Source organism: Periplaneta americana, chromosome 5 (assembly GCF_040183065.1).
Source record: "Periplaneta americana isolate PAMFEO1 chromosome 5, P.americana_PAMFEO1_priV1, whole genome shotgun sequence".
NCBI classification, from domain to species: domain Eukaryota; kingdom Metazoa; phylum Arthropoda; class Insecta; order Blattodea; family Blattidae; genus Periplaneta; species Periplaneta americana.
Genome location: NC_091121.1, coordinates 90,294,348 through 90,308,390, shown reverse-complemented (window position 1 = coordinate 90,308,390; position 14,043 = coordinate 90,294,348). Strand labels below are relative to the sequence as shown.

The 14,043-nt window shown below is 37.1% G+C and overlaps 1 protein-coding gene across 1 annotated transcript in view; it reads left to right on the top strand.

The window, feature by feature from the left end:
• Positions 1–14,043, top strand: part of LOC138699964 (uncharacterized) — a 583,336-nt gene that overhangs the window by 387,129 nt on the left and 182,164 nt on the right. Inside the window, exon 4 of the mRNA XM_069826202.1 lies at positions 444–616. Coding sequence (XP_069682303.1) covers positions 444–616 — 173 coding nt within the window. The remainder of the gene's footprint in view (positions 1–443; positions 617–14,043) is intronic.

Below are 14,043 nucleotides of genomic sequence, written 5' to 3'. Positions count from 1 at the left end.
ATGTTCTATTAATGAGATTGAAAGTTTATATTTGCTGCTCGTTTTATGTAAACAACAGTATTATCATGGTCCGCTCCTGCATTAGAACAGAGCATCTGTACCGGTATGTCTGTACCCGCTTGAGCTGTACTGTGTACTTATAAACCCACTCCTCTCTATCCAGCAACGTTGCAAAACGTCTAATATTGTAAACTTTAATAATTAGTTAAATATTGCAATTAGAAAAAAAATGTAAGGACATTTTTTCTTCCTTACCACATGAATAATCATCAGTAAAAATAATGGCACTTATACCCCTTACACCCTGTATTGATACAATTACTTTGACTTTGAAAGTTGACTTTAAAGCACGTTGGCTTACATGATCATATGACTTTATGAGAAGAAACTTTTTGAATCAGAGATGTTACACGTTAAGACATGTTTTGTGTGTCCTGCCACAGGGAAAGCCTGAAGGACGTGGTGGTACAGGTGACGAGGGCGTACAAGTGCTACGACATATCTGCGACCAAGGTGCTGGAGGGCCGCGACGTCCAGAGCACCACCATGTTCGACTGCGAGCTCAGGATACCCGAGGCCAACTACGCAGTCAGAAGAAGCGTTGTTTATTACCCAGGTCAGTTCTTCCTTGATTATATTTTGCTGGTGGACAACATTAAATTTATATGTTTCAAGCTCTTAAATTTTATGTACAAAACACTGTGCACCTTTTCTTAGGGCGTGTTCTCATAGGATATATTTGTGTGTCGTCAGTGTTTTTTTTTTTGTACTTTTTCCGGGAGAATTGCTTATACATTTTAGGCGCCTGCGTGTTTTTTTTTTTTTTTTTTTTTTTGGGAAGGAATATTTATAAATCCTGTACATTATTTCCATTTAAATATCCAAAGAAAATATTTGCGTTTAAACATCGCTTATGCTTTGTGTAAAATTACCATCAGCATCAATATCTGCAAAGTTAAAAGATTGTCGGGAAATACTTGCACAAACGCTACCCGTGAATTAGAATCGAAGGTATCTCCCTTATTAATTGCGCTTGATATTTATTCATCTCAACATCTGATACATTCTACAATAGGAATCACTAAAAGCATAAAGGTACGACAAGAGTAGAAAGAACGATGTGTCTCAGAGTGGAGCAGTTTACAACATAGTCTAAGTAGTAACTCTTTTCAATCAATGTACCCGTTATATTTGGATTTGCGACCACATAGACCTATCTTCCAGTAGTTGGCGATCAAGATGACTGCTTATATTTCAGCAGTATGATCTGTGCCAGCGTCGGCACAGTCGTGAAGATATTGAAACATTTTCTCATGCTCTGAGTTCTTGTCCTCAAGGCAAGATGCTGAAAAAAAAGATCGATCATAGATGAAAAATTGAAAGAAATAGACTAGAAAGTACGAGGAAGTGAATGGCTTTTCCTTAGATAGGAGCAACGGGAGGATGGATATTCTTCCGTTGAGGGACAAGAAGGGATATATCATCAACGCCATTATTAGGTTTTTTTAATTATATTTCTCATCCTGGAAAAGAGATTAAATTCCTACAATACTATGTTATATAGACAAATATCACCTCCACAGTTTAGAGGTTATAGGAATATTCTTGCGTTCAGGGACAAGAAGGAATATATAATCGACTCCATTATTAGATTTTCGAATCACATTTCTCAACCTGAAGAAGTAAATCTGGAAAAGCAGACTAAAATCCTACAATACTCTATTATATAGACAAATATCTCCTCCAAAGTTTAGAGGTTACAGGGCTATTAATACGTAGATGCATGTGGAACAAATCGTCGAATTTTCATACGCTTTGAATAGTATACTCTTTTTGGAAGGAATATATTTGTAAATCTGCTGAAGTGTCCTTTATGCTTAATTATTTTTTTTTTCGGAACCATACTTATTCTTTTTACCTAATTGCGTTGTTATGCTACATATACTGTGATCTTTTGTGAATGGTAATTCTTCTAATTTTTGTAAATTTATAAGAGATTATAAAAGTTATTCTGTTTGATATGCTTTGTCATTTTTGGCAACCCATCACTATGGGATATATTATTCCCCTGAATAAATAAATTATTATATTGCCAATGAAACAATTTTTAGTTGTTGCTTCATTTGTGTTTTGTTAAAAAACAGTGGGTGCACGTGCTTCCAATTGATGTGCTGTGTAGGAAACAGCCTTCTTATTTTGGTTGTCAAATAATATGTTTTGTACAGATCCAAAAATACAATTTGGGCCTACTGAGCATGCGCAGTATGTTATAACTGAAACTTGAACAATTCAGGTGACCCAAATTTTGTTTTTGGCTCTGTACATACCGGCACTTTACATTTATAAACTTGTACGTTGCTTACGAAACAGTACTTTCACGTCCTTTTCATTTAGTCTTCGTGTAGAAAACAAGACTTTTAGACAGTCAATCCTAAAAGTATATCTTTTAACGTTAGACAAGCGTTTTGAAAATCAGCATCAGCTATTGTACGGTAGAGTGCATAAAGTATTCTCAACAGTTTGCGCCGATTGTCAAGTATCACATGGCAAAAATCGTAACCGATAAATAAAGCAGTTCGAATAACGCCGGGCTTCTTTGAAAAATGACAGTTTTTGGTTAAGGAACATATACAAATGAAATAAATTGCTTCAGTAACTATGTTATTAACAACCACAATGTTTTAACACATAGGTACTTTAAGAAACTTTTGTATCAATGCTGCAATTGTTACAGTTTCTTAGGTCTATACAAATTCCTTGTGTGGAAGCACTATTGGTAACAAACTTGAAACTAAATTGGGGTTTGAAGCATCGTCTGAACGACTACGATGAAAGTTCTTCGATGTACTTTAATAGTAACATGCGTTACAAGAGCGGTATATTGACGTTTTCATGTTCGAGGAAAAGATTGAAAAAGCGAAACATAGTTGAGCTTTTTTAATTTCCGAGAACATGAAAACAAACATACCGCTCGTGTATCGTACATTATTTTGTGCGAAGATCGTTTATTACATACCTGAAAGACGAATTTCTAATTAGTTGCAATGAAATCTCCATCTTGGTTTCTGTTTAATGACGGCAACTTTGGAATACCAAAATATCTATCTTCAACATTGTTGCTATAAAATGTTTTCTGTGTTTACTATACTCCAGCAGGCCGTGATATACGTCTGTCTTTCTTTTCCCCCAGTCTATAAATGCGAACTTAAAACAAACGGTAAGGTTATGTAATGATTTATTTTTCATTTTAATATTTTAACAATATTATTTATATAACATATTGCAGTAATAACATCGGCATCTGGAATCTTGTTGATTTTTTCACGGCTTCCTTAATGTTACTTGCATCAGGAATGCAATAACTTTTGTGGAGTAGTAGAGTTTACTTAATCTTTGCAAATATTTAAAAACAATAATTAACAGTGCAATTTAGGTGAAATTGCAGCGGTAAGTTTCCAATTTATAATTATTACTATGTTAAACGTCTCTAAAAATAATATGTTAAAAGCCTAAAGCAGTAAAATTAATTTGGCGCTTAAGCGGTAAGAAGAGGAAAATTGTTATGTGTGTTACGTTGGGAATACTGATTGTGGTATTTCACACTTACCGCGTATTGGTTTTGTGCGGAAAGCAAGCAAATACGCACGATCTCGCACAAAATTATTTATATTTCACTATCCCACCCACCTGATCTAAATCATAATCCTACCATGATTTTCCTCGTATTATTGCAATATTATTCTTCTTGCTGCTTATTTTATTTCTTCCGGTTAACTTTTAGAATAACTGTATTTATTTTCGAACTCCAGCAATAATGTTTCATAAATTTAGCGCCAGATGGCATTCAATGCCAGGTCTGTCATGTCGATCAATATACTCTATCGACAGTTTATAAATTTCCCACCAGATGGAATATCTAGCAATTACGCACTTGCACTTTTACCGGTTTAACACTTTCCAGCGAATGAGCCTATATTGCTTAGAAACGATTTCTTTATGTTTCCCAGTATTTTTCGTTTCAACTACGATACGATTGGGCTTATGTAGGCCTACTGTCCAGTCTTTGCGCATTATCTTTCCACTTTTTTTATAATTTCTCCTGCCTCTAGTTCTGTTTCGGTACTCAAAACTGTTCTAAACATAGCTTCTCAGATCTTCCCACTTCTCTCCTATCCTTTGAATGCTTGGTTGAGAAGTCTCAAGTTACTCTTTCTTTAACATTTTAACTACTAATGTACTCTCGAGTATTCTCTACTTTTTTTTTATTTCTTTTCACGTGCTAGAACCTACATCAATAAAATTTCTGGTCTGAGAAATCCCCTGACCTTTCATAACTTTACACGTAATGTATTCATAATAATAAAAAATATATTTCACCCAACAAATTCTGTCCTGCTGGTCCTTCACAGTTCTTAATCATACACAATCTACAACATTACACATGCCATTATGTCACGTACTACTCCTATCTTATTCTACGGAGGGAACACCCACACACACTCCCTAGTTAGTCGTACTGAGTCACGTCCCACCGCTCCCCACTTCCTCTTACCGCACGGTTTCAGAGTTAGAGCTCTGACAGTATGTACACAGTCTGGCAGAAGTGAACTTTCATGTGAAAATTTATTGTAAAGTGGATATTGTTGTGATAATATGATATGGAATAGTGATGGACATTCCCGCACGCGGGCTAAAATTCGTCGGCAGATTTAGCCTGGTGCCCTCTACAACTCCCCACCCCCCCACAGAGGAAGATGTGCTGAGGATATTATCGACTTTTAATATCCCTCACTCTCGGCCGGATTTTGAACCCGCGAACTTTAGATTCAATGGCTAGCATGGTAGGAGCAATACCACGGACGATGATTAAAATTTCATAATACGTGGGAAGAGAATGCACGTACAGTACCGGTATTTATACGGTATTTATTATTTTGTTAGCTACAGTTTTTAAATATCGGTATGCGTGGGATTTAATACTGAACGCGTAGGCAGTTGCATTGTCAATAATTGTCCTCTGTCTCCAGTGACTCATTTTATTACCGGGAACCGAGCTGGATAATGTCAAATGTCATCGGAATACCTATTAGATGGCCAATGCTGTTAAGATCCTTCAGTATGTAACCTGCATAGAGCCTAGATTTTCTACTTTAACAGCTTCAATTGTGCACATCTGTAAAGTAACGGTTAACGCGTTTCGCCGCGAAACCAGGTGGCCCGGGTTCGATTCCCGGTCGAGGCAAGTTAAGGCTGGTTCATAATAAATCGGGAACGAGAACTAGAACGAGAATTGGAAACGGAGGACATAAAATTGAAGATTTTTGATTCTCAATAAACCGAGAACGGAAACAGCTATGCAGATCGATATGTACAGTACGATTATTTAGTCCTGATAGTCGCCGGAGATGTGCGCCTGAGTCAGGCAAGTCCATTTAGTTACGCCAAGGGGTGTTTGGCTTAGTCATTCGCTTTCCTTCGGAGCGATCGGATGTCATGCATGCGGTAGAGCTGTATGTTTCTAGTACAATTAAGCTGTACTGCATTCCTTTACCGACCGCTCGCCCGTATCTCTACTCCGGAGCTCTCCCCACTACTACTATTACTTCCCCTCTTTCGCGTCGCTGAGCTGTCAGGACTAAATAATCGATCTGTATGTCAATAACGATATGTATATTCGATATTACGCATTCTGATGTTATATGTGTATAATTGGCCAGTCACTTTCTCTCATGAGAACAAACCAGCCTACATAAACACGGGTTAACCAACTTCAGAATGTATGACACAGAACATTTAAGAATTCAATTCATGTGTTAATCTTGTCACATATGCACTTAGCATATATTGAACGGGATTCTACTGAATTTCCGAGTTAGAAACTATGCATGAAGGAGAAATTATGTCATGGGCTTCTTGCTACAAAATATACGACGATAAAATAGCTTTATCATGGCTACAGAATGGATCTAGTAGGCTGTGATCGGAAACGAAAACAGCAAAGTTGAAAATGGGCAACCTCACGTTCCCGTTCTCGGGCTCCGGCAAGCTTCCCGTTAATTGTGAATACTCACATTGAAATTATACAATTTTAACAATTTTTCCGTTCTCGTACTCGTTCTGGTTCTAGTTTTCGGTTTACTGTTTACCAGCCAGTATCAGGTTGAGGTTTTTCCGGGGTTTTCCCTCAACTCAATAGGAGCAAATGCTGGGTAACTTTCGGTGCTGTACCCCGGACTCATTTCACTGGCATTATCACCATCTCGTTCAGACGCTAAATAACCTAAGATGTTGATAAAGAGTCGTAAAATAACCTAATAAAAAAGAGCTTCTATTAGTTTCAGTTGTTCAGTCGACATTGCCCAATACCTATATCAATTGTTGAGATATGAATTTATGAATAAACCCTTCTGGTTGGTTGGTGGATTTTTAATACAGAATACTTTGCAATACTGGTAAATCATTGGTTGATTCTGCTCGACTTATTTCGGATTGATTGTCCATATATTCGTATGTCTATTAATATCGTCACATGAAGTAATCTCTGAACGATTGAATCTATGAATCTAAATATTTTCACTTCAACGTTTAATAACGAGTCTGCATTAGACACAGAATAAGTGAGGCTGGCACGTAAATCGTTGAATGTCTATAACCCCAGATCACATATATAACACAATGCTCATCCCTATGTTAAAATCGGTAGCACTTTGAAGAGAACAACCGCCAGGATCGCCACCCGTCCTCCGTAAACGAACACGAGATGGCAGTACAGTCGCTAATGCAATTCAAATGGGAGTTATGACGTGACTCCTTATGTAACAACTAGATGGCAGCATAGTAAACCTGACAAAAGTTGTTACCGTCGAAGCCTATAAGGCCGAGCAATCTGGGTAGGCCTATATATGATCTAGGCTATAACGCAATACTTGTAAACAATATACACAGAAACCTGTCCCTAAATTAAAGAGTAAAAAATGAGATTTGTGTTGTTTAATCAACTGTCCGAAAACAGATTGAAAACTCATAAGTGACACCAATAACGCGTCATTCATGAGGCAACTAAGCCACGAAGGTGATAATGTAATAGGGTGGCAAGTTCCTTTCCCCTCCATTGTATATATCGCAGACTTAAAATGTATTCAAGCAATTATTCTTCCTATGACACATATCGTCAAGTGAGATGTAGTGCCTAATTATAGATGTATAGATACAAAAATAAAATTTGGAGCTCCCTTATTGTATAAATTTCACTTACGAAACACAGCGCATGCGCAGTAAACAAAAGTCCCTGTGTACAGAGTGAACCGTAAATAATGTCAATAATTCTGATGGATAATTCCTTTAGTAAACACAAAAAAAAAAAAAAAATCAAATACCATTTTGCTATATTTTGAATAGTTTTCCAGAAAAACGAACATTTTAAAATACGTAAATTATTACATCGTGCAACTCTGTAGCGAGGAGCTATTATGGTGCTGGGTGGGCACGGTCGCATACACTGGTCGAAATTCATGAACAAATTTCTACTTCAATTAAGGCTTGAATCAAAGCTTATTTACTTACTTACTTGCTTTTAAGGAACCCGGAGGTTCATTGCCGCCCTCACATAAGCTCGACATTGGTCCCTATCCTGAGCAAGATTAATCCAGTCTCTACCATCATATCCCACCTCCCTCAAATCCATTTTAATATTATCCTCCCATCTACGTCTCGGCCTCCCCAAAGGTTTTTTCCCCTCCGGCCTCACAGCTAACACTCTATATATATTTCTGGATTCGCCCATACGTGCTACATGCCCTGCCCATCTCAAACGTCTGGATTTAATGTTCCTAATTATGTCAGGTGAAGAATACAATGCGTGCAGCTCTGCGTTGTGTAACTTTCTCCTTTCTCCTGTAACTTCATCCCTCTTAGCCCCAAATATTTTCCTAAGAACCTTATTCTCAAACACCCTTAATCTCTGTTCCTCTCTCAAAGTGAGAGTCTAATTTTCACAGCCATACAGAACAACCGGTAATATAACTGTTTCATGAATTCTAACTTTCAGATTTTTTGACAGCAGACTAGATGACGAAAGCTTCTTAACCGAATAATAACATGCATTTCCCATATTTATTCTGCGTTAATTATCCTCCCGAATGTCATTTATATTATTTTGTTACTGTTGCTCCAAGATATTTGAATTTTTCCACCTCTTCGAAGGATAAATCTCCAATTTTGAATCAAAGCTAATTATGTAAATATAGACCACTGTATGACGGCTTAGATCACAGAACTACGGAACAGAATAAAACTGGCCTTAAGTTTCAGTAGCACAATATATTGTTATATAGCTAGCTTATAAATGTTTCATTTCTCCTAAGAACTTTGAAATATTCAGAGTGTCCTCGTGTAAATTAGTTTTATAAACAGACTGTACGGAAATTCGCTGTAGTCACGTGAATTATTTTATTGGCTTTTGTTATCGTTTCCTGGGAAGTTTATTTGAATACAGAACATTTTACGTCTCCTTGAATATCTGTAAAGATTTGAAGTGGGATATTTCGTATAAGATTTCATTGCGTTCCCGGAATGAACACAACTTGCTTTTCCGTGCAGTGAATACACAACGCTTTCTCGAGCTAATGTTCCAGCGAACGTAAAATACTTTGTAAGGAAATGAACTCTGTGAGTAGCATGGTAAGAAATTGCCGTTGATGATACTGAATTGCTGGCTGCATAAACAGCAGGCGTTGCCGTGTGGTACAGTATATTCTCCTGATTAACTGGAGAATAGTTCTGTTAAGGGTCGCTACTCCTCCCTGAATAACGGTTCAGGGCGTGTCGGCACCCCACTTGACTAATTGACTTGTGGCGGATGGAAGAGGTGGGGTTGAGGGAATTAGTTACTTCGCTAAGTTCTTCAAGAATCCACTCCTCGACGTTACGTGGGAAATCCAGACCCCTGGGAATCGTACAATTTCTCTATTTACTCGTACTTCGACTTGGCACAATTTTATATCTTTCTGAGGCAATTTCGACGCAGTTGACTCAAGAAGGGTTCTACTTTAGTGTTTACGATGAAAAGCCAACTGAATCCGAATTTAACTTTCGTAATTGGAGATTTATTACCAAACAAATTATCATCTCTCATTCTTTGTCCGCGTTCTGACAGAAGCCTATTTCAGTAATGCATACACTAATACTTACAAGCTACAAGCGTAAGTTATTGCAAAATGTGCTCTTGTTTCGTTGTTTAAAACGGAAAACATTACTCTAATATTCAGGATATATTACACAGCACAACTTCAGGAATTAGTTCCTCATACAAGAACTTCTAAACAAACTCACGCGGCGTGTGTACAGAAATTTTCTGAAAAACAACATTACTAATTTCTTGGACGACACGCCACTCAATATTCGTCCGCAAGCACACTTTGTGCTTGGCACTCCCGCAAAGTTTAGTTACCTTGCACACAATTACCTGAATCGAATGTTTCCTGATCTTTGGATAGGTAGAGCTGAACAGTTGCTTGGCCTCCACGCTCACCTGAGTTCCATCCATTGGATTTCTTCTTGTGGCGCCATTTAAAATTATTAGAGTATTGGACTCTAGTGGCTGATGAGGAAACTCCCTGCAATCGAATTGTGGCAGGTAATGAGACAAAACGGAACACGCCAGGAATTTGGAATCGCCTCATGATTTTTAGAACATAATAACAATATACATAAAGATTAATCTTCGCCACCAAGTGCGCTCGTTGTATAATGGCAGTTGACTTAAATCAAAATATATGTAAAACTTGGAGTCGGACCACAAAGGGAAAAATACTATAGGAGAGGGATTCGATCCGGTGATTTATTTATTTTATTGGGTTATTTTACGACGCTGTATCAACATCTGAGATTATTTAGCGTCTGAATGATATGAAGGTGATAATGCCAGTGAAATGAGTCCGGGGTCCAACACCGAAAGTTACCCAGCATTTGCTTGTATTGGGTTGAGGGAAGACCCCGGAAAAAACCCAACCAAGTAACTTGCCCCGACAGGGATTCGAACCCGGGCCACCTGGTTTCGCGGCCAGACGCGCTGACCGTTACTCCACAGGTGTGGACTCGATCCGGTGATGTGGATTGAACTTCGGCATAGATGAGTGGTTAGAACACTTGGTACGTAGAACCAAGGACCCAGGTTCGATTCGATCCCCGGCGCCGGAGGGAATTTTTCTCCTCTAATAATCATTGTACGCAATGCATAATTAAGTGGGCATAATAGTCTACTGTCCGCCATGAACATCATAATCAAAATTTCTATGGGTTATTTTTTTTTCTTTTCAATACTTACTCGTATGCACAATTCAAGTGGGTTCTGGTCTCTCATTCTTATGAATTATATGATGACGTCATATCAAATGCTCGACTATAGTATAGAGGCAATGGAATTGTTAATAGCGAGGTAAAAGTTGAGCGAGATATTGTCACAGAGGTGGAAGTTGTTTGAGAAAAATCAATTTAATACTTTTCGAGTTGATCTCATGATATCACATTAGTTCAATACTGCATTTTTACTTGCAGAAGACAAAGCTGCGTTGTGAACTGCCTTTATAAGAAGCTGAAGCTCTACATACGCGATCGGTCAACGCTCGAGTGCATCGACGTACATACTAAAGTAGATAGAGACGCGACTGGGGAAATTTTACTGACTTTTTTGTGCGATGTGTCACAAAGAGACGGGAACTAACAAGCATTAAAATTGACCTCAGAGAGACAAAGTTCGAATTCAACAGAGAGAAACTGGGACATGAAAGAGAAAGATAAACAGGAATTAGCAGAGAACATCAGCATGAGTATCATCTTCATACCAGCGTTCAGATATCTCCCTCTTTTAAAGGTCGCATAAAACATAAAACCCCTCAAATATTAAAGATTGTCATTAAAGTCAAAAGTGAAACCCCTTAGTTCTTTGTCTTCTGCATAGCGAAATGAAGATATGTCATCCCCATTGTCATAATCATAATCAATTTTCAAGGGCTTATTAGCTCGTTTCGGATTCTTGGAGATCAAATTAATCAGTCCATTTCTTACTCTATGCCAGCCGTGGCGGAAATGTAATAGTGCGCCGAGCCACTATGTAACCTGCAACGTGCATAACACCTATGGAGGAAGGAGGACATCCGAAGGGGACGTGAAGTAACTGTCTGACTTATTAACGGAATTTCATTTTCCTTATGTCAAGCACTTAAATATAATTTTATAGAGTATAGGGTTACAAACTAATGGTTAGTACGTGTAACGAACAAAGAAATGAACAAGAAAACATAGGACACATTATCACAACCTAAAATTAACTGTCTTCGAAATGTATCTGTGCCAGAGTTTCAAACTGAGGAATTATGTCACTTACTGCCAGTCGTAGTTGATCACGAATGTAATCTAAATTAGGTTTTTACTATTTTCATTGTTGAAAATAATTTTTCACAAACGTAAGTTGTAGCGAACATGGCTTCAACAGAGCAAGCGAAAGAACGAAGCTTCGGATATTTATTGTTTGGCAAAGATTTGAAAAGTTCAACATTTGTCAAGTTCTTACATCTAGCTTTCATTGAAACATTATGACTACATTGTAAATCTATGAGTTTAAATTGAAGATCTAACCGCATTATTCGTACATCTGCTGAAAAAGGATCGAAATAATAATAATAATAATAATAATAATAATAATAATAATAATAATAACAACAACAACAACAACAACAACACTTAATCTTTTAAAGTTTCATGAGTAACATGTAGTATAATGCCGTTTTATGTTATACAACCGTTTTCCTCGTAATACTTGTGAACAAATCATACATTTAATATTCACACCATATTGGCAGCAAAAAAATGGGTCCTCCCATCCTACTTGAAACTTTCGTTTTTGTAGAGGTACCTGGTTTCGAGAGAGACATTGCGACGATACGCTACTTGCAGGTCAGAGACAAATACAAATGGAACGAGTTTGACTCCAGTGAGTGAGAGGGTAGAGGTTGGGGGAGTTAGGAAGCAAGAGAAATGCACAGCTATCATTGCGAGCCACAATATGCTCGTGAGTCGCGTTTTCGCCACGGCTGCTCTATGCCGTCAATGTTCAATTCCTTGAAGATAATATGTCTATTTGTGTTAATCTTCATTAATTTATTGGGTTATTTAACGACGTTCTATCAATTTACGGTTATGTAGCATATATAGCATTGGTAATAGCGACATACGTCCAAGGATTTACTATGGTGTTACCGAACATTGGTTTTACAGTTGGGAAAGATCTAAATATAAGTGGAACCCGGTAATTTTACAAAGTGCTAATCGAACCTATGATTAGAGCAAGAGTTCCGATCGAAAACCCGTAGACCACGCTGGTAATTTCTCTAGTAGTGAGAATAATTTAACGAAGTTCATGCAGTTCAACTTTATACATGCGTATGAATTGGTGACTGTAGTATTCTATTTTTCATCTCAGTACATAAATGGCGTTTGTATTTAGTCTGCATAGTGCTTCAATATTGTAGTAACATTTTCATATGATTATTATTATGTGAGCCGTGGAGAGCAGAAGTGGTGTAAGTCGAAAATGGGTAATGAGGGTTAAAGTAAACATTATGTAAAATACAGCGCGAAGTAGCAATTAATATTCAATTTATTTAAACTATTAGTAGTCAGTGAATAGCATGATGGACATATTAATTGCTACTTTGCGCTGTCTTTTATAGAATTTTTACTTTAAACCTCATTACTCAATTTTGACTTAACCACTTCTGCTGTGAACGGCTCATGTATTAATTGTGCAATAACTTAATGCATATAATTTAAGATTTTCTCAAACTTTTTATTGGCACGTTATAAACACTGAAAGTGAAAACCCCTTGTTACGCGCCATATATCTACAATACAGTAAAATTCTTGCAACAATCATTCCAACACTTCTTACTTCTTCAAGGTCTTGGATTATAAGTACCGGTAGCACATAACATGCATCCTTCACATACCACAAAGAAAGAAGTGACATGGTGTCAAGTCTGGTGACCTAGGAGGCTAAGGCTGTAGAACATCTAATCCAAAGATTTGGAAATATCTATGGAACAACATTTATACCGTTATTACTGAATTTGTTTTAGCAAGCCTCAGAGCGCAAAGTGATTTTAGTTGTGATGTTGCTGTTTTTCAACAGTGTATCAAATGGCAAATTGAAAAAAATACGTTTTCCGAAACTTAGAACTTGAAACTTTGAAAGTTTTACTATCAAATGACGTGTACCATGTTAATTTCTCGTTAATACTTAATAATTATATGAAAATATTGAAATCATTTTGGAATACGGTATAATTAGTTGTCTAAGCGACCATGATCTTTTGAAAATTGAACTTACTGAGTGTCATTGTCATCAAGCAAAACTTTTCAATTTCATTTTTTATCTTCCTAAAAATAGAAATGTTATGTAAAATAACTGATCAGGAAGACAAAAAGAAATTGGTTTTATCACTGGCTGAGGAGAAACTGTCTACTCAAGGATCCACTGGAAATAATGGTGAATGGGAGGAGACATCGGGGCAGAAGAAGCTATCAGATGAAAGGCGACATTAAGATACATGGATCATATGCGGAGACTAAAATTGGAAGGCAGAAAATAGGAAAGATTGGAGAATGCTGGGTTTGCAGTGAAAGACCTGACCTTGGACAGAAAACTATGAATGAATGATTGTAAAGTAACATATGTGTTAGTATCGCATAAAACATGAGAGAATATGTGCCACTGATATCGCACAATTTATTTTAAATAGCTTATATTTTAAACATCCACTTTCTCTTCTTCCTCTTAAAATTAGCTCTGTCCTCTTATCTTTGCGCCGTATTTTGTTTACTTCTCTTGAAACTGATAGTTTTGATTTCATTCTAGATATTCCTTCGAACCGTTCACTTTCTTTCTAATTCAATTTCTTCCTTAAATCATCTATTTAGTTAATTAGGTCCCTTTTATTTCGATTGTTTCTTTAAAAACTCACTAGTCTTTTAAACAGTTTATTTCTA